General features: G+C 34.1%; 1 protein-coding gene across 1 annotated transcript; it reads right to left on the bottom strand.

The window, feature by feature from the left end:
* LOC109823380 lies at positions 8,424 to 21,167 on the bottom strand. The gene is made up of 5 exons (XM_020389655.1): positions 20,824 to 21,167; positions 16,178 to 16,487; positions 12,486 to 12,602; positions 11,488 to 12,068; positions 8,424 to 8,936 (listed from the first exon to the last, which is right to left on the bottom strand). Exons 1-5 carry the CDS (start codon positions 21,165 to 21,167, stop codon positions 8,795 to 8,797), a joined length of 1,494 nt encoding a protein of 497 aa, XP_020245244.1. The 3' UTR covers positions 8,424 to 8,794.

Here is a 22,152-nt window from a genome sequence, read left to right as displayed (position 1 = left end):
CATGGTAACAATCTCAATAAGTAACAATTAGTAAGCCAATAATTTTTTTGAAAACATTTAATATTGAAATTTGTAACAACCCCAACCAAAATCATCACAGCAGTAAACATTTAGCATGGTTAATATTTTGTCACATTAAACATGAGATCTAGCACATATGTGTATTATACTTTTCTAAATGTATAACGCGTTAAACATGGTCTTGGTATATATTAGGGGGAAAACAGAGGGTACTATAATTAAATAGCAGAGAAACTTTCGGATATCAAAGTAACGGGGGGGGGAATAAAATAAAATGCTAAACTAAGAAATAGTTCATCACATTAATAATATCAAAGATAATATTCAATAGGAGGGAGACCACTAATATATCATAAATGCAGGATCATAAAACTTATTAAGATTAAAATTAATAGGAAGAATGCAAATAGGCGTTATTTATAGAACTAAACTTCACTGAACAATCTCCCACAAAAAATGAACAAAATTCTAAAGAATAATGTGCATCATAATTATCTCTACCTAAAGATACTGATCAAGTTGCTCTAACCACATAACACATAATCAATCGTATTCTATCCCTAATTTTTTTAAAAAAAAACCTTTAAGAATTCACACAAAGAAAAAAATCCACAAATTTTACCCAGTAGCACTAAACTTTAATAAACGAACTCCTAACAAAAGTATTCAAAATTATCTCGAGCTATATTAAATGATTAATAGTATTCTGACCACAGCACACCAAAACAATCCAATCCTTCAAAGAAATGAATAAGATAATATTCAACACAATGGTAACTTGATGAAGGGACCATAAACATATTATACACAATGGTAACTTGATGTAGGATCATATCCTTAGACAATAATTAATGATAAGAAATGGTTAAATATTAAAGTGTAATTTTATGTGATGAAAGCAATCACATAAGCATATAAAAATAATAATAAGTTTGCATAAAAATCCCTTATAAAAATTCCTAATTGTACTCAAAAATTAAGTTATGACATAAAATAATTAAAAAAATATTATACTTGAAAATTCTTAATTGAACCAATATCAATCTTTCTCCACCTTTATCTTTTTCCTGGGAAATTCTAGAGTAACATCTTCATCATCTACGTCGATTGTAATATCAAGCTGTAGTTGAATTTCTTGTGCTATTATATTTCCTTAGCCTCGTTCTTCTTTTGTCTTTTCATCTAACTTCACCAGGAATTTGAATGTTTTTCCGATGTTCAAAACTAATTTCTAAAAATATGGACTTTGGTTATTTTTCTTTTACAATGAGAACAAATGTTATTTTAATACTTTTGAAATTTTTTATTTTCTAAATTATTACTTGAATAGAGTTATGAATTACCTCTTTTTCTGTAATGAATTTTTCTGCTGTGCATCCAATAAGAGTTTCGTTTGTTGTCAGTTTCCTGGTAACAGGGCTGAAGATATACTATGTTTTTCATAAATTGTGTTGGATGATAAGTTTTACGTTTGTTGTCAAGTTTTTCAGAAATTGTGTTTTTAAATGGAATTTGTGTTTAAGGTCATTGGAGTTGTTTGCTTTTGTTGCTAGTACATGACTGCTATATGGATTTGATATTGATGTTGAGAAGTGTATAGATCTTCTATGATCATAATAAAGCTTTTGAATGGTTTGTGCTCTAATTCCTCAAAAATCAATTTCTGAGCTCAAGCCGAAACTAAAGCAATTGCTTGAAGACAACATACCAAATAGTCAAATGAAGTTAATATCTTGAACAACTCCAACTTATTATATAATGGCTCCCTGCTAAAATCAATGAGACAATTGACAGTGTACAATGCTATTATACTAAATTATTTTATACTCCAAAAGCATGAGAGAGGACACAAGTTACACAACAAAGCATGAATATAAAATCATTATTGCTGCACAACCATGCATCAAGCAGTGATTAACATTGTATAACTACACAAAGAAATGCATAAATCCTAGAACGCATGATGTGAATTTTTTCTTCAAGCATAATAGATTAAATTTGGAAAAGAAGAAATTTCCGATTTCAGCAACAAAAAGAAAAGGGGAAGTTCTGAAAAACTTGATGGATATTAATCCAAATTAAACATATAAACTCAAATAAATCCAAATTAAAATAATATCAAACATGAAGTTTTACCTTGATAGATGTGAGAACCTGCAACAATCAAATCCTTAATCCTCGAAATTCTGCATGAAAATTGAAGAAAATTTTAAAAATATCAATTGCCATAAAAGTAATTGCAGTATAAAACAAGTATCACCACTAAATCAAATACACAATATTTCTAAACAATAATCATCATTCATCATCATCATGAAAATAAAAAAGGAACCTACATGTTGAAGAAGATGAAGTTACTATGAAAATTGTGTAATTTCTAGGTTTATATATAGGCATGAGGTATTGCATGTGATAGGATAATATTCATAATTAGAGTTTTATTAGGATTTGAATTGTGTTAAGGGAATTTATCCCTTACAACTTAATATTATTAGAAAAAAATATTATTAGGATAAGAATTGAAAACTACATTACGATTACAACTTAATATTATTAGAAAACATATAAAAATATTATTAGGATAAGAATTGGAAACTACATTACAACTTTATATTATTAGGATAAGAATTCACACGGGAATTATTCATGTGCTTTTGGTAGAAGAAATCAACAAAAACAGTTCCCAATATTAACCTAATTGGTTTTATATATAACCACCATAACAAACTCATACCCACGGGAATTCTTCATGTAATTTTGGTAGAAGAAATCAACAGAAACAGTTCCGAACATACATGAGAATTTTTTTCTTTTGTTGAAAATTTAGGGATGTGTCATCGAATATTATCCTAATTGGTTTTATATATAACCACCATAACAAACCTATAGAATAAATTATTAAATATAATTTAAAAATTAGAATTTGATTATAGATAGGATAGTTTAAACTTTATAGGGGTATTTTTGTTTATAAAAAGATTTTCTCAAACTCGTGCTTTTAAAGTGTACTAGTTTTTACACACGTGCAATGCACGTGATTTAATACCATGAGTATTTTTGGTAGTTTGTGCTCATTTTTTTCTTTAAACTCTTACATCCCGATTATTTTTTTATGTTTGTTTAAATGGGATACACCCAATTTAAATTTTCATGTTGATATTTGAATTGACAAAAAAACAAATATAATTTTAAAATAATTTGAATTTTCATATTATTTTTGACCGATATGAAACTAAGCTTTATTTGAGAAAGTATAGCATTACAAAGTAAAAAATATTAAAATAGTGTTATATAAGGAAGGTGAATATTTAAAACCAATATGGCAAAATGATTGATTTAAAGTATGTTAAAACAATGCAAAAGAGAATATGAAGTTTATTCCTAATCATTGATAGACTTCATAAAAAAATATAAATTAAAGATTAATACTAACTCTAGTATACTTTTATATGATAAAAACATCCATATAAGAATATAAAAGTACTGAAAAAAATTTATGAAACTCCCTTCTAAAGATTCCTAATTTCACTCAAAATAATTAAACTATTCTATAAAATATTCATAAAATATTGTTTTTATTTCTTCTATTTTATTTTTTATTGAGTTAAGATCAATCCTTCTTCAGGTTTATCATTTATCATTTCTCAAATAATTCTAAAGTATTGTCTTCATCATCTACATCAATTGTGACATCAGGCTAATTTTGTATTTTTATGCTATTATCTTTCCTAGGCTCGTTAATTTTTTATCATCTCATTTAACTTTACAAAGAAGTTAAATGTACTTATGATGTTCAACACAAACTGCTCAAAATATAGACTTTGATTTTTTTTCTATTTCAATGAGAATAAATATTAATTTCATATATATAAAATTCTTTGTGTTCCTAATTTATTACTTAAATAAATTAGAAGCTATCTCTTTATTTTCCTCTAAAATGAATTCTTCTGATGTGCATCCAATAAGAATTTCTGTTATTTCAATAATATTACCTTTGCTCTATCCCTGTCATTTTCCATAAAGATCTAAACTAAATACCTGCATTATTCATTACCAATTTCTCTTAGATTATAATATTAATATTTAATTTGAAGAACACAGTATGGAATTTATGAATACTTACTAATTTTTCTTATGTCTTCCATGGAGATTTTTTCTTTGATTAGGATAAAGTTATTAAATTATTTTTTAATGTAACTCATTCAGTGCTTCATTAATAGATATGTCTTATGTTAATGCCAATTCAAGTGATTCATTGACGTTTTCTGAATTTTAGATTTATTTCCATCACTTTCCCATTTGCAATGGAAATAACTCAATTCTTTTAAAGTTATCTCTAAATATTCTAATAGTTTCTCCATATGTAATTCCTTGTATTCTTTTACCCTATAAATATTATTAACGTCAAAGATTAAAGTTTCTAAATTAAAATCAATTAATGCTAAGGTATAATATTATAGTGTTTTATCATTTCTATGGATTTAAACATCTATCAATTAATGTTACGAATGTATTTTGGCTACCCCAACTTATTACTAAAATTATATGAAATTACTTTAATTTATATAGTGCCGATAATTTTTAATCTATAATATTTTTAAAAATTTTATCCATTAACCGGATGTTTTTAATCAATTCTTATTGTTTTTGTTTACCAGTATCAACTTAGACTATTCTTAGATGCTGAAAATGGATAGTAAATCCCTAAATTAGAAATTTTAATATATATATATATATATATATATATATATATATATATATATGAAAAATACCAAACAATTATCACTTCCTTTGCCAATTTTTTAAATTTTAGCCCATTTTGTGGTTTTGAACTTTGAGGTGTGATTATTAATTTTTAATAATATTGAAGAGTTTTAAAAAAATTACTTTGAGTTGGCTAGTTGTATATTCGTATGTTTTCATGATTGGTGGTAATTTTTTCAATGTTAGATATTGTCTTGTCAACTCTAAATTTTGAGGGTGTTTTGTAATTATTAAACTATACTGATTAATTTTGAAAAATATTAAATTTTAACGTGTTCTACCAATCAGACGACATTTTTGATTTGCTATGTAAAATTTTGAAAATTTTATGAGTTTTTTTTAACGAATTTTTTAAATTTTGAAGGAGTTTTATAAATTTGAGCTGGTTAATTTGCACAATTTTATATTTTTTAGGTTATAGCGTAATATCTTGAATTCATCTTTATTTTATTTACAAATTTTAGAATCTTTGGGTGGCTGTTTTATAATTTAACTTTGAAGTGCTGTTTCTATATTTTGAGATATTGAGGTGTTAATTAAAAAAATCTTAAATTATAATGTCAAAAATTTTAGGTGTACATGTAATCTCTTGAATTCATCTGTACTTGTTTGTAAGTTTTAAAATTTAGAATTTTAATGTGCTTGTCTGTTAATTTAAAATTTTTGAGGGTGTTTCTATAATTTTGAGAATTGAGAGTGTTAACTGTAAAATTTAAATTTTTGCAAAACTGATGTTAATTTTTTAATTTCATGTTTTTTTATTTTAAGTTTGAGGACATTGGATGAGTTTTATAATTTTAAAGTTTTTAGGGTCTTTTCTGCAATTTTTAAAACTTTTATTTTTTGCAATACTTCATGATTATAATATTTATCTACTTGTAATTTCTTTATCTTAACAACATAATATCATTTTTATGTTTTATATATTTTATTAATATTTAGTTTTTTAAATTGTAAGCTAACATGGTTCACATAGGATTAGGATAAGATATGATTATGATTAAATAGATTAAGATATAAATAAAATATTCAAAATAGTGAAGGTAAATATCACATTGAAATTAGAATTTGATTATAGATAAGGTAGTTCAAACTAATAAAGGGGATATTTGTGCTAAAAAGATTTTCCGAACGTCGTGCTTTTAAAGGGGAGTATGATATAATATATATATATTATATTATATATATATATACTATATATATATATATAAGAGAGAGAGAGAGAGAGAGAGAGAGAAAATGGGTATGCTGGTACCAAGCACAAATTTTTGTGCTTGGTAGTGATGTGTCACATCCTCATCCACTCACTACCCATGTGAATGTGTCCATATTTGAATGAGTGGAGGGGATGTGACACATCACTATCAAGCCACAAAATTTGTGCTTGGTACAAGCATCTACTCATATTTCTCTCTCTCTCCTCTCTCTCTATATATATATATATATTATATATATTAATTATATATTATATATATATAATAATATATTAATATATATCTCTTTTCATCCTACCGCCGCCTACCCCCTTCTCCTCCTCTCCCTTGGCCGGCCGTCGTCTCCTGCCCCCACAGCCTCCTCCTCGTCCTCACCGCCTCCCTGAGCTCCGCCCGCAGCCAGCCCCTCTCTTCTCTCGTTCTCAGCCGCCCTCAGATCTCCGCCGCCTCACCCCTGCAACAGCCTGCTCCGCCCCTCACCCCCACCGCCTGCACTCCTCCATCACCCCAGCCTGCACCTCCTCCTCCAAGCAGCAAGTCTAATGTGTCATGTACAAGCCCACACTGATAAAAAAGATGAAAACTCCTCAACCTCAAGAAAATCAATCTTCCAAAACTTGGATATTAAGGTTCTGAAAAAGCAAAAAATATAGTGAAGCGGTGAGGCACCGCTTTGGCTTGTTGGGGGCTTAAGCGATTTAAAGCGAAAAAAAAGGCCAAAAAAACAATGCAAATCCTATTAAAATTTTTAAATACAGGTCTTATGGTTACAAGTCTTTTTTTTTTCCTCTAATTCGCATGGAGATGGTTTTGCTAAGGAAAATTTTGTCGAGGAGGTCATAGCGACAAGAGAGCTTCAACTGAATTTGCTAAGGAAAACGATGAAAGCGCGGTAGCTAGGGACCGCTACCGCTTTAAAAATCATTTTGGCGGCGCTTTTCGTCACTTTTTTCCGACGTTGTTGAGTGTATAATCAGCTCTGTGACCTTTCGTCTTCCCTGCTGAATACGAGATATGGCATCATTTTTAACCAAAAAAAATAAAAAAAACATTTGAGTGATGAGGGATTTACCGTTTTGTGGTGCTAGTTAGTGATATTTTGTGAAGGTTGTGCTAGTTAATGATATGGACAAATTTTCGAAAACAACCTGTTTAAAAACTTAATCTCAAAAACGACCTATTTAGAAATTATATACCAAATTCGACCCTGGCTGAAACTGGGCCGAATTTGGTGAAAATAATTACAAAACTTCACGGGACTTAAAGTCCCGTGAAGTTTTGTAGCTTTTTTCACCAAATTCGACCTAGTTTCAGCCAGTTGGCTGAAACTGGATCGAATTTGGTAAATATTTTTCAAATAGGTTTTTTTTTTGAGAATAAGTTTCGGAATTGGGCTAAATTGAAAATTTGTCCAAATGATATTTGTGAGAGGTTTTATGTAGGGGGGAGTCTCTGAGGAAGTTAGTTTGTTTGGTCTATGAGTAGGTCAGTTCTCCCGACTTTTGGTGTGGAAATGTGTTGAGTCTTTTGTGCTGTTGAAAGTAGTGGCTTTCATTGTTCGAAGATGTCGGGGAGAGTTCGTACGTTTTTCACGTCTTTGCTACTAACCTTTCACGCGACAAAAGCAATCCGGTGTAGAGAAGAATATGTATTTAATAAAGGTCAGAATAAATATAAATAAAATTAATTTGCGTGATTTAGGTACAGCTTTAGGTACAACGTTAAGTAACATGTCGGCTTGAAGAATAGAAATATTAAGTATAAGATCTCGAGCCATCTACATTTGCACGTAAGCTATCCAAGAGCTTGTATTAGGCAAGATCGAGTTAGAGTTCACCCATTTTCAATCCTTTTAGAGTTCACCCATTTTCAATCCTTACAGTTACAGAACATGATAAGAGAGATCTCAGAATGAGTTGGATTTGATATAGAAACTAGGTTGACTAAGATCTCGAATGGTGAAGATGATCGAAAAATTAAAAAAGATCGGAATATATAAAAATGAAAAAATAGGACCCGGCTCATATGAATAAATTGATACTGTATATGTTAATTTATCTTGCTCGGTTATGTATCGACAAAAGTGTTCATCGACCACAAGTGCTTCACATAGTGAAAAGGGCTGATGTGACGCACTCCCTTTAGATATTTCAACCAAACATTTGAGTAAATAGCATGAGAATACTACAGCAGAAAACTCAAATCCACTTGGAAAATAAACATCCAATCCACTTGCTCAGTCACAGTTATAGACACAGAACTCGGTGGTAGTGCACGACAACACGCAGCACTTCCAACTACCTTATCGGTACCTGAAGCACTGTATTTTAAACATAAACGACTGGGAATTTACTCTACAATTTGGAACATGTGGTCAATAAGTAAATAGCTCCATTCTATGTTCTTAAATGGAAATAATGCATCTGATGGCAAGGATTCCCCATAGATACCTTATCCTTCGGATTTGCTTGTTACAGTTGAATGATGAAAGAATTTGATGGCGATGTGCAAATACATGCAGAATTTTATAAAGTTAGAAGCCTGCAACAAGAGCACAAGATGATTTTACGGCTAACATGATGCGCTGCACTTCGTCCAATAAACTAAAAATATAAGAAAAACAAAGTTGGTTTCATGTTCTAGGCAGAGAAACATGAAATTCTGGCTAACATGATGCACTGTACTTCGTCCAATAAACTAAAAATATAAGAAAGACAAAGTTGGTTTCATGTTCTAGGCAGAGAAACAGCAGAGTACAAACTAAGTTTGAAGGAATCGGAACACATAAAAGCACATCAGCGTTGTGCTGGGGCGGCACCAGCAAACGAATAGAGAGATGAAACAGGACCAGTTGCCAATGGCTGACTCGGCTGAACGTACGTACTGTGCCCCGGCACATAATACCCAGCAGGCTCAGGGGGTGCTCTATAGGCAAGACTGATGAAAAAGATACAGACAAATTAGTAAAATGCAAAATATTTCCTAAAAGCAATTGGAACCATTTCAGATCAACACAATTTGATCTATGAAATAAATAATAATGTTTGATAGTCTATTAACTCTACATTGGACATGAAAAGTAAGTGACAAAAATGAAAGGAACTGGTATTCATTAATCGTTAATTATCCGCAATTTAATTTCTCAAATAAATTAGCAAAAGATGATTAGACATGTTTCAAAAGGCATGCATCAAACATAACGATCTTCTTAATTTTCGCTCATATTAGCCCTAGACATTGGCGATGATTAATTCATTAAGATTTCATATTAAGAGTTGTTATAGACAGTTTCTGGCTAGTCAAAACATGGGCATTGGACGGATCAAGCTACAGCATGCAAAACATAAAGGGAGGTGATCGTATGCTAGCTACACATCAAATTTTCATGTAGAATGTTGAAGTAGAAACAAGGTCCTGATTCTTGAGCAACATTTTTCATATTTTGCAAGGAAAATAGAGCATGTTAATGAATGAACAGAAGTCTTGTTTTGACACCCAGAGTCTTAATCCTTCATTTGATTCTAGGATAGAACTAAGTAAGGAGATGCTTGTAGATATCCTTTATTTCTAAAAGTTTCTTCTGTTTGACAGGAGATCACTTCAGTTGCACCCTTTGATCACTGTATTTTGATTACAAAATAGCTAATTTACAGACAAATGATGCTCCTTAGATCTATTAGTTTGTGATTATGACAACTGGAAAGCTTTACAAAATAAATGCCTTTTCTTTTACGTTACAAGAAAAAGGAATCAAACGTTGGCTATTTTGATGGGTTATCAAGAACCTTGAACAAGTTATGCAAACTTCAGCTGTAAGTAAGATATTGTTAAAAGAAATGAATCACATTGATTTAATAAGATTTATAATCCATATGAAGGCTGGCTTAGTCGAAAACAAATATTACAAATGAGACATGGTGAAATTCTGATTCTATTATATGTTTGGCTTGCGGTCTTCAATTTTTAAACAAGTTAAACTAGACTACTATCAGAAACAGGAGAACACTAGGAATCAAACGTTGGCTATTTTGATGGGCCATCAAGAACCTTGAACAAGTTATGCAAACTTCAGCTGTAAGTAAGATATTGTTAAAAGAAATGAATCACATTGATTTAAGAAGATTTATAATCCATGTGAAGGCTGACTTAGTCAAAAACAAATATTACAAATGAGTCATGGTGAAATTCTGATTCTATCATATGTTTGGCTTGCGGTCTTTAATTTTTAAACAAGTTAAACTAGACTACTATCAGAAACAGGAGAACACTAGGAAATCCGTGCATTAATAGTTATAGTACAAGAATTAATGGATGTTAAGGTTTGGTTTACAAGTTGCAAATCACTCTTAACAGACACGGTATTGATGTTTCCTATGTAACTTCATGATAGTTGTGAGTAGGGATGCAAACAGTTCAGGCACGGCTCGGATATGATACCTTACCGTATGTGCCTCCGTTTACCAGTCACAGATACGGATACAAATATGGATATGCCTTGGTAAGGAAACCTCAAATCCATATACGCTAAAATTAGATACGGATATGGATATGTATATATATGCATATATACATGCGGATACAAAACATATATGAGAAAACTAGATAATATTGAAAAAAATAATAATTCATATGATACAAATGAGTTCATTAATATGTTCATTACATCTGAAAAGCTAAGATTAGATCTCTTGATCATCAAAATTAACCTCAAAGCGGTTAATCTAAGATTAAAACAATTGCAACTGTATGACCAACTCATTCAAATAATTTTGGAAATATATATGGATCTTTCACAACATATCCATGTCAGTAAGACATCCTATCGGATATAGATATTTAGTAACAATATCTGTATTCTAACAGATACAGATATTTTTTTGCAGCCCCGGCCGTGAGACATTTAATACATTCATCATTGTGCTCAACCATCCTGTGAAATCCTAGTATCTCATGTGTATTTTGTGTTAGTGAACCTTATTGTGCAACAATGTCAACATGCATCCTAAGTAGTTACCGTTAATTCAATTCATCCAGTGAGTTGATGCATCTTTTGTATAAAGATAGGCTAAGTGATAGCTAAAGAACGTCTATTAAGATTAAGGAATAACTGATAAGTGCAAATTTCAGTAGATAACAGAAAAGGGACACGAAATAAAAATCTTTTTAACAATATGTCTAAAGAAACTAATAGTGAAATGAGTTCACAAGAAGAAAAGTAAACATTGCAAGAGGAATTTAGAGGATCCAAGTAAACCTGATTTATGACAATGAAACTTTTAACCAACTTCATGCCACAAACCTAGAATAAATCAAATGCAATGTTCTTGTATATTTATTTTGAAAACGAAAACCTTATATCGTGGCCTTTGATGTTTGATCTACTACTCTACCAGCAACGTTGAATTAATAAGCGAGCATAAAATCACTTGTTCAAAAAGAAGTAACTACATAGGAAAAGATGTCTACACAATTGTAACAAGTTACTTACTGGTCAGCTGGAATTGGGTTCTCCAGGTAGTATGCATTTGCAGTTTCCAGTGGTGGACGGTAAATAGCACTAGGAGGATAATATGCATCAGTAGGTTGGGCCACAGACTGGGGGGCAAGGGTATAATGCGTTGCTGGATAGTAAACACTACTGGAAGTTTGGGGGGCATGTGCAGTAATGAAATGGGAATCTGCTGCAGGAACACGGCCAAGATATGGGTCCTCAGAAGGTGGCAAATGAGCAGGCGCCAAATGAGAGGAAGCCTGATATGGAGGCAAATGAGAGGAAGCCTGATGCAGAGATATTCTATATGGATCTTCAGGTGGAGGCAAATGAGAGGGGGGCTGATAAGCATATTGCCTATATGGGTCCTCGGGTGGAAGTTGAGATGGAGCCTGATGTGCAGATGGTCTGTACAAATCCTCAGATGGGCGTAAATAAGCAGGTGGAATATGTGCCCGTCTATATGGGTCTGTAGGAGGCAAATGAGTAGGGGGAGCAGCATGTTTGTTCTCCACAAATTGAGGTGCAGGCTGAGGTGCTCCAGTAATAGGCTGAAATAATCCTAGCAACTTGTGGACCTGGAAAAAAAACCAAAAAAAATCATTTTATCACATTTAATAACTACAGTCAAATATATAAGCATTCGGAACATCATATAGATAGAAGGATAAGCAGAGGATAACTGAAGCTTTACCAAATTCCTTAGCTGGAAAGAAGTTTCTCCAAATTAATCTTAGAAAAATAATAAAATTGAGACTTTTCAAATAAGGTCATCATAAAATTAAAGACAACACAGTGTGTTTTCATTTCTTTAAAAAAATTGCAACTTCAATTTCTAAATAAAATTTCTTACAAATTTCTGTGCTTCCTTGGTATATTAAAATCCATAAAATTATCAAGACTTTTCAAAATTAAAAGCAGTAGATTGAACATACAAAGATTTTTTTTCTTCAATCCCTAGTATAACATTAAAAAAAGTTAGTATCAAACTTTACCTGTTTGGAACTGAGACTTGGTTGAAATTTGTTCTTTGAGTCATAATTTTCCAATATAGCCTGTTTGAAAGTACTCTCAGGCAGAGGTAGGCAATCTTTATCTATCTTAAATTTCACCTGGAAGATACATATTGGTACACAGGTAAGAACTGCTAAGCTTGAGATAAACAATTTTAAACACTGAAAATGAAAAGGAAAATCCGCAAAGTGCATACAACTTAGAAAAAGAAACAAGGCTTTCTTTTATCAGCCTAACCATATCTGCATGAAATTATTCCATCAAGAAGATATTTATGAGCATATGAACAGCAAGTCATGTACCATATAGGTTTGATGTCTAATCGGTGGGGTGAATGTTTGTGCATTACTTCATATACTGTACGCTACAACTCGAGTATGGCAATTCAAAAAACTAACAGGTAAAGAGATTTAAAACTGCCACGGACCAACATACTTCAAGCAAGTATTAGTACAAAATATAATATCCATCTAATGTTCTCCTAATCTGTGAAGAGTAGAGCTATTAGACTACAGATGAAGAACGGCGATCAAACAAAAAAGCTAATAATAGGGCAGCAAGGCACAATTTTCAAAGGAAACTATGATGTACAAAACATAATATCCTTGTTCAAGTAATGGATTTTGCATTTAATTTCTCCTAAATCTATGAAAAGAGTAAAGCTACTGAGCTACAAACAAAAAATGACAGTAAGATAAAAGGCCGATAATAGGGCAAGACACAGTCTTCAAAGGTGGACTGTGATGCATGTCTTATGTCATCAATTCACATGTAAATTGATTAACATATTAATACTTAGAACTTTAGAAGTATAAATTTAAAGAGTAAATTTAAACAATTAATAAAAGTATCCCCAGCTTGCCAAGGCCACTTGGAGAGGTGGCACAAACATGTACAAAAACATCCCCAGCTTGCCAAGGCCACTTGGATAGGTGGCACAAACATGTACTAGTTATGTACAAGCAAAAACATCCACATACCAAAAACATATATGACATTGGCCAGCAAACATATGATATTTGAGCACAGTAACTAATGATATATCATATATGTACAGTGCTTCACATTAGAATAAGAACATATAAAGCAAAATATAATAAAATATGCAAGTAAAATGTCCAACTTTACCTAAGTGGCTAAGTGCGCCCTTTTAAGTAAATTGAAGCAGGCTCATACATAAGGATGGACATGGTAGACTTTTAGTATGGAGAACATCACTATACCCTACAACTAGTTAAAGTTAAAAGCCCATCAAGTAATGCCACATACACACAGTCAACGTTCAATACTTCCCAACAAAACTAGTACCCTAAATATAATTCTAAATGAAGAAGGCCTTTCAGATATACACCCCTCAAATTATAAATATTTTTTAATTTTCCCCCTAATCATTATATTCTCTAAATTACCCTCAAATTGTAGTCATACCTCAATTTTGCCCCTCATATTAACCACTATGGAATAAAAACGGAATATTCTATTAAAACGATTAGTTTATCCAAGAAATGACTAGTCTGCCCTGTAGTTTAATTAATTAAATTTAAAAAATTAATCATAATATTAGAATACTAATGATGAGTTTTTGTATATTCTCCCATCTTTGTTTTCTTCTCATGTAGATATATTCTCATTCTAGCTCCACACTGATTGCTTGCCTTGATTCCCATAGGCGTACATTATTTCACATTTTCACCACAACAACCCCCACCATGAATTTGCCCTGCTCATTGTGTCTAAAATTGCCCCGAGCCCGTTGACCTTCTTACCATGTCCAAAATTGACCCCAGCGTTTTCCTTTATATCCTACATTCAAAACAAGTAAAAGCCTCTACTACCATGGCTCCTTGTTCTCTAGGTGAATGGGCTGATCACTCATGACCAGTGCTTGGCATCATTTCCACCATCTTCTCCCGCATCTCTTGACATCTACAATTCAAACCACCAACACAGTCATCCCCTTGGCAAAATGTTCCGTGTCTGATGTGTGCGCTGCTGCTGCTGTCACAACATCATCACCATCAACCCGTCGACATCAAGTAGGTGCTCAAGGCTCGATTCTTCAACTTCAACTTCAAGAAGCACGGGCGTAGTGCCACAGGGTGTTCAAACCAAAGAAGTATCAAGGATTCTTGGCAGCCTTTACGGCTTTATCGTGCAAGATTCTGATTGCCATGCATTCAGCTTCGAAATTGTTCTTGAACTTTAATGTTGTGCGGCTTCAGATTGCCTCAGACTATCGAAGTGCCTATTGAGTTGCTGTCTTATTGCCTCAGACTATCGAAGTGCCTATTGAGTTGCTGTCTTATTGCCTCAGACTATCGAAGTGCCTATTGAGTTGCTGTCTTATTGCCTCAGACTATCGAAGTGCCTATTGAGTTGCTGTCTTATTGCCTCAGACTATCGAAGTGCCTATTGAGTTGCTGTCTTATTGCCTCAGACTATCGAAGTGCCTATTGAGACATGGATGTAAGTTTGGAGGCACCATTGGTTTTGGAAGAGGACTGTTGAGGATGAGGAAAATGTGTTGATTGTAGAAACAAATTCTTCAGAGAAGATTTCTCAGCTTCATATTGCAATTGTAATACGTCAGAGGGAGGGAGAGGGAAGGAACGTTAAGGGACAGTAAAGGAGATTGGTTGACATAATGAGTAAAGGAGATTCATCTTTGCCATCTCATATAGGGTAAAAAGATAACTACATCTAGAGATTGTTAGAAATTATCTCAATTTTAAGACGGAGTAAGATCGATAGATGATTATGATATGAGGGGCCAATTAGCTATTACAACTATTTGAAGGATAAAATAAAAAATATCTATAATTTAAAAAAAAAATCTATAATTTAAGGGGTATATACTAAAAAAAACCCAACATAAACAAGAAGCTTAAAGAATCTTATCTAACTGGATCTGTTGCTTCAGGCTCATTGACAGAGATAATCTTGCTACTTATACTGAATTGGAGTTTTTAATTTTTTAACTACATAGAAAACCTCATCTTCAGTCTCTAGATCCATTTCTTTCATCAAATTATCACAAAAACTAACGTGGCAGAGCAAAGCATGATATAATTATTGAGATTAATCAATAGAGATTGGCAATAACTATATACTTATATTGCTTTATTTTATTAAGTTTACTCCATTATCAAAACTATTCAATAGAAATTTCATGCACACACAAACACACCCCCACAATACTTTGGGAGCTATCCACGAAACCCTGAACTTTTTTTTCATTAAACACCCAAAAATTCTCCCACGTAATCCTAAAAATAAAGTGTCCCAAATAACCCCATTATATGTTTTAACTTTTCCCACTAAATCCCCCTAACAGCGTTACTGTTTAACATGAAATTACCCAGATTATTATTGGAGGATATTGTGAAATTTACTTACATTACTATTTCTCTGGTCTACCAAGTCTAGTCAATTATGGAAATTACTTGATAAAGATTAGCATTTATCTATTTCATTTTGTTTAGCGTGCAATATAGTGTGATTTAGGGATTATCATTTCTGAAGTAATAACCAAGGTTTTAAATGTCAGCCGACATGTCTAGTGTGATTTAGGGATTATCATTTCTGAAGTAATAAGTAATAACAACAACTATCACATCCACAGCATAATTCATAGGAAACCAATCCAAAAACCTATCAAAGATAATATCAATACCTGAGCAGGGAAAGCCCCTCGAAATGCATCCCGAACCAAATTCATCCCGCCCTGAGACGAAGCCCGATAAACCCCATACATGAGCTTGAGATCAAAATCATAAAGAAAAAGTCTCGTCCCCGGCTTGATCTTCTCCACGACCTCGGCCTTCCCCTTGGGCAACCCGAAGACCCTATGCCTATAGCACTCCGGTTTCGTCTTCGAATTACACATAAATATAAACCCCGAGCTCTTTTCCGCCTTCTTCCGTTCACTGTTAACGTTGCTCGGAAGGAGGCATGCGGCGTGGCGGAACTTACGCCGGCCGACACTTCATGCCGCCCCCGCTCCGCCCAGTACTTTTTGTGTGTTAATTATTTTTTTTCCTTCTCTATTCTGATTTATGCTGCGAGGCGCGAATCAGATTCAAGAGGGAGTCGGTAGACGATTCGTCCATCATATGCCGCCGCGAGAGATCCGTTGGCGTGGTCGCCGCCGCCACGGCGTTCTTTCCCTTGCTCCTCCTCCTCGGTTTCCCCATTGCTGCTGAGATCGATCAGATCGATGAAAAACCCTAACTGCAGGGAAAGGGAACTGAAGCGAGAACCCTTGCCCTAACCCTAGAAAATGGAGACGATGATAGCCGAAAGGATGGATCGAGGGGAGAGAGAGAGAGAGAGAGATTGGGGAAGGAAAAGGATAGGGCGAATAATAATAACATAATAAAAGGCTGGGATGTAACCATGGCGAGGAATATCCGTTGGATGGTTAACACGTATGCAATAGCCGACCCACCAAGTGGGTACTGTACGCTTAGGGGGGGTTAGTCACCTAGAACTTAAAATTAGAACTGGGATAATCAGTGGGATAAAATTTTAAGGTGTTAGTCACATAGAACTAAACCTAGAGCAAAATTTTAAGGTGTTAGTCACATAGAACTAAAACTAGAATAAAATTTTACAGTGTTAGTCAAGCAGAACTTTAACAAAACTAGAATTGGGATAATTGTACAAATTATCCCACTTTTTTTATTTTTCTATACAAAAATAAGAGTTCTAGTCTCTCAAATTATTCCAAGTTTTAGCTTGGAACTATGTGGTAAAAAACTAGAACTCGTATTTATTTTGTTATTTTTTATTTTTTTTACTTATTTCCTATTATGGTTATCACCATCATTAGACCATCATCATAATAATAATTGTCAATATCTTATAGTCTAACCAAAAGTTATTTAATAGTAACGAACATTCTTGTAAGCAATTATCAATTAATAATAGTAAGTTTAAGATACATAAATAGTATTTATATCTTCAAAATGCATAAATATATACTTCATGATTATAAAAATTTATCCCACGTTATTTTATCAAAATATCCTGCTTCACAAAATTGTTCCTAGTTATCCCACTAAAATATCCCACTAGCGAAATATTATTCTACTTTAACAATTATCCCATTTTGCATGAAAATGTCCAAATTGACTAACACCCCCTTAGGGGGTGTTCGTTTCCTCCTATATGACCTTAGCTGATGTTTGGTTTAATTTCTAGAAATTATAAGAAATATTTTTCACTTATTTTTTTTATTTTTTAAAAAGGTATAGAAAAGATTTTGAGAAGTCAAAATGTATTAAATTTTTTTTGTTTTTTTTACTTTACTTGTTTGGTTCAAAACAAAAAAATGACTCACTTTATAGAAAATAGCAAGATTTTTTTTCTTTTGTTTGGTTACATATGCCAAATTTATAAAAAATTGCCAATTACCATATTTATCACTTTAATGGCTAGTTTACCGTTTTGTTTCGCATTATTAAATCTTATAAAATACTTCCATCATTAACTATGCACATATACAAAAGTTTGCAACCGAATTTTGCACTGCTGAAAAGTATAGCAGTGAATAAGAAATAATTCCCATTAATCAGACTTTAACTAGGTATTTCTAGGCTCTCCATTAAAAAGCTGAGAGCCATTCTTACCAAGATACAATGTTAAGCATCTTGCTAATTGTTCACCGCAGCAGTTCATGACATCAACTACAACATCACATGTCATTATATCTCCACATCTATTGGAGCACCAAAATATCATAAAACTCACACAAATCCGTATGCACAAGATAATCTGAACCTACTACAGCATAATTGCTTTAATGATAACTTGCAACCTCTGCAGAAGTACTCCTAAAATCACCTTCGCGCACGTATCAAACCATTACCACCCAAATCCCTAGCCTGACCATGCTCGAGGCGGCCGACAATATAGAGCTAAACAAGCCCTAATCAGGATAATAACTGGAAAAACAACCCCAACGCTCGACAACAAGCACAAATATCAACAAAAAAACCCAACAATATAGAGCTAAACAAACTCTAATCAGCATACTAACTAGAAAAAACAGCACCAAAGCTCGACAACGAGCACAAAGATCGACCAAAAAACCCAACAATATAGAGCTAAACAAGCTCGAATCAGCATACCAACTAGAAAAAACAGCCCCAAAGCTCGACAACGAGCATAAATATCGACCAAAAAACCCAACAATAGAGAGCTAAACAAAAACAACTAGCAACATGAATTGCAACATCATCAACTTTGTAATACACAAAATATAAGTTAGTGTAGGTATTTAGAAAATAACAACATGAATTGCAACATCTAAAGTTTGCAATTAACAAAATAAGTTTGTGAGGGAATAGTAACAAAACATGTGAAGTAGCAAAATTGAGTGTTGTGTGCACAGAACAACAAAACACTATGACGTGTCTCATCCTTGAGCCGCCGCAAGACTTGCAAGAAACCTCTTCTGAGCCTCCTTCGTTTTTATAAAAAACCTCCTAGCCTCACGCTCACTTTCATACAAATGATCTAAAACCTTATTAAGCAACTTGTCACTATAGGAGTCACTATGCTTCTTCAAAGCTGCAGCTAATTGTTTAGTCTAATGTATAATGTGTTGATTTCTAATTGACTCCGACATTGACTCATCAAAGCTACGTATCAACTCATCATCATTGGAGTGTTGAGGTCTCTTGCTTGAAGATGCCTTTGTCTTAGATTCACGTTGGGATTTTCTAGAAGTGGAGTTTGGGGTAGTGTTAGCATCAGACTGTGGCTTGTAGGTGTAAATTTTGATCTCCCGAAACAGGGATTTTGTTTGTATTTATAAGAACAGCTTATTACAAACTAATGAATCGAAATTACAACAGAAACGGAGGGAATGCCCTCCTTGTTTAACGTGGGGACTTTCGGTAGCGATAGGACGCCTGCCTCGGTGCTTGTGCCGAGTTTGCTTCCCTTGGACTATCCGATCGAAGTTGCTGCTGGAGCTTCAGTTCTCAGTAGAAGGTTCGATGTAAGTGGGTTCGAGTCTACCCGAGAGCCTCAAGTCGGAGAGTTTTGACAAGTCTCTTCAAATGAGGGAGCCTTTAGCAAAAGCCAATGTTCAACCTTTGGAAGATTAGCCAACCGAGTAAGCAGCAGCCAATCCCCTCTTCATGTTGGCTGAAGATGGCTTTAAATATGCAAGGGATGGCATGGGCCATCCCTTGATTTGTGGGATTTGACCACTAGTAGGGGTGAGGGAGCCAGCCGCCCTATTCTTGTAGCCGTCCCTGGCTGTACCTAGTACCCAGGTGAGGAATGCCATGCTTTCTCCCTTGAAACGTAGGATATGGCCACTGATGGGACTGTTCCCATACTCCAAGTGGGCAGTTGACAGTGAGCTGGCGAGTCTGCAGGTGGACTTGGGTCTGCAGGCGAGATTGGGTCTGCAGGCGGGCTTTGGTCTGCAGGCAAGTTTGCTCGCGTAGGCGAACTGCACGAGTTTTCTCGCATAGGCGAACTACAGGCAGGCTTAGGTCTGCAGGAGATCTGAGTCTGCAGACGGACTTGGGTCTGCAGGCGAGTTTGCTCGCGTAGGCGAACTGCAGGCGGACTTGGGTCTGCTGGCGAGCTGAGCTATGTAGGCGAGTTGCACTAGAGGAAGGGCTTCAATGCTGTCAGGCGGGCTGAGCTATATAGGCAAGCTGTTAGGCGAGCTCTAGCCCTGTAGACAGACCTCCTTGTAGGCGAGCTTCAGCCTTTACAGGCGAGTCTCAGCCTTTATAGGCGAGCTTCAGAACATGCATCGAAGAACAGGTCGTAACTTTCAAACCGTAAGTCGGAATTGGACGAATTATATATGAAAATCGACTATCTCGACGAGACGGAGCCAACCAAACCAACCCAAAGGGTTCGGTTTGCTTCCTTTGTTTTTCCAAATTCCTTATGATTTGAGAGATATCTGCGTTTTTTTCCTTTTTCTGCTATTTTGGGCGAGGTTTTAGCAGTTTTGTTCTAAACTTCTCTGATAGGGATTAAAGGCAATTTTTATTGCCTACATGGCTCAACTTCACTCTCAAGTGGAATGTCCATATCATCATCATCAAGAGGAATAACGTTGTTAGTATCAATCTTATCATAATCTGGTCTAACAAAATCACCCCTAGCTTAATCATCACCCATGATCTTCTGTAAATGTTTGTAGAAGGGAAGAGACTTGTTTATATATCCTCTTAGCTTTGAATTCCTTTTGTCCTATAATATGTGAAAAATATTGTGTGAAATTAATTATAACCTTCTCATGTCCAAATAAATTAAAATGTGTTGTTATGATAGAATTAATACCTGACCCATATTTTAAGTGTCTCCTCATCTAGGATTACCATACAGTTTTCCTCATCCCACCTCGCACCACTTATGTTGATGCAAGCTTTCATATCATTGAATTTGTTTCTCCAAGTTTTCATGCGATTAATCACATGAAGGTGAGTGTAGCTAGTTTTGAATTTCATGTTCATCTTCATAGCTGTTATTTTGTAAGCCTCAGCTTTGAAGTTTTTATCAACCTTCATTCCGGCATCCGCCAGCTCCGTAAGACACGGTATAAGCTCCGCATCATGCTCGGGGAGCCACCACATGTTGGAAACCCCCTTCGAATTGAGGCTAGGAGCTCCTTGTGTTGTAGGCATTTTTCTCTTTTGAGTCATTTTTTGGGTTTTTTTGGAGGGTGACGACACCTCTTGACTCAAATTAATGACATTGTTTTAATGTCCACCAGATTCACGGTGGTTGGTGACATTTGTTGTGGACCACTGCTTTGAGAACTCAAAGTGGGATTATACAAGCCTTGGGGACTATTCAAAAAATTAGTGAATGAAACATGTTGTTGGCTCATTCCACTGTAGTTCCCTTCAAACAGTGGGAGATGTGGGAAAGAAGGCGGCATTATATGAGGCGGATTGAACGATTGATTTGGATATGGAACAAAATTCACATTAATATCGCCTGAATCCATTGGTGGTGCATGTGGTGAATTGGACAAATCTTCTTTTCCTCCCTTTTTGTTAGACATACCTATGTGGTATAATAAAAACAAACCAGAAATTTAGAATTACATAGCTGCAATATGTGAACAATTACATTATCCGTACAAGTGCAATTATGAAATAAAAAATACATAATTAAATATGAGAAATTACATTGTTCATACAAGCACAATTATAAAATATTAAAATATAGTTTGAAATATGCAAAAACAATAAAACTACAAGCCATTTTCTATGGTGTCGCCATCTTTATATTTTGCACAATAATCAACCCACATTGCCCATGCAATTTGGTCCCTAAGGTCCTTCCATTCATTTCTTGAATCACGCTCCTCTCTTTGTGTCCTAGATTGAGTGAAGTCAACTACGTCTGTATCATATTCGTTTGTCACATCCTCATTTTCCTCATCAATTAGTACATTCTCATTCAAGATATCATCTTGCGGATCTTTAATTGCAATAAAATTATGTAATATAGTATATGCTAAGACGATGTCCACTTGCGTGGGGAATGGATAATCAGGCTTCGCCAAAAGAATTCTGAACCGATTCTTCAATGTGCCAAAGGTTGGTTCAATTTTAGACCGTAAAGAAGAGTGTCTTAAATTGAATAACTCCTACTATTTCT

This window comes from Asparagus officinalis, chromosome 9 (genome assembly GCF_001876935.1).
Source record: "Asparagus officinalis chromosome 9, Aspof.V1, whole genome shotgun sequence".
Classification (NCBI taxonomy): domain Eukaryota; kingdom Viridiplantae; phylum Streptophyta; class Magnoliopsida; order Asparagales; family Asparagaceae; genus Asparagus; species Asparagus officinalis.
This window is presented reverse-complemented; position numbering and strand designations above follow the sequence as displayed.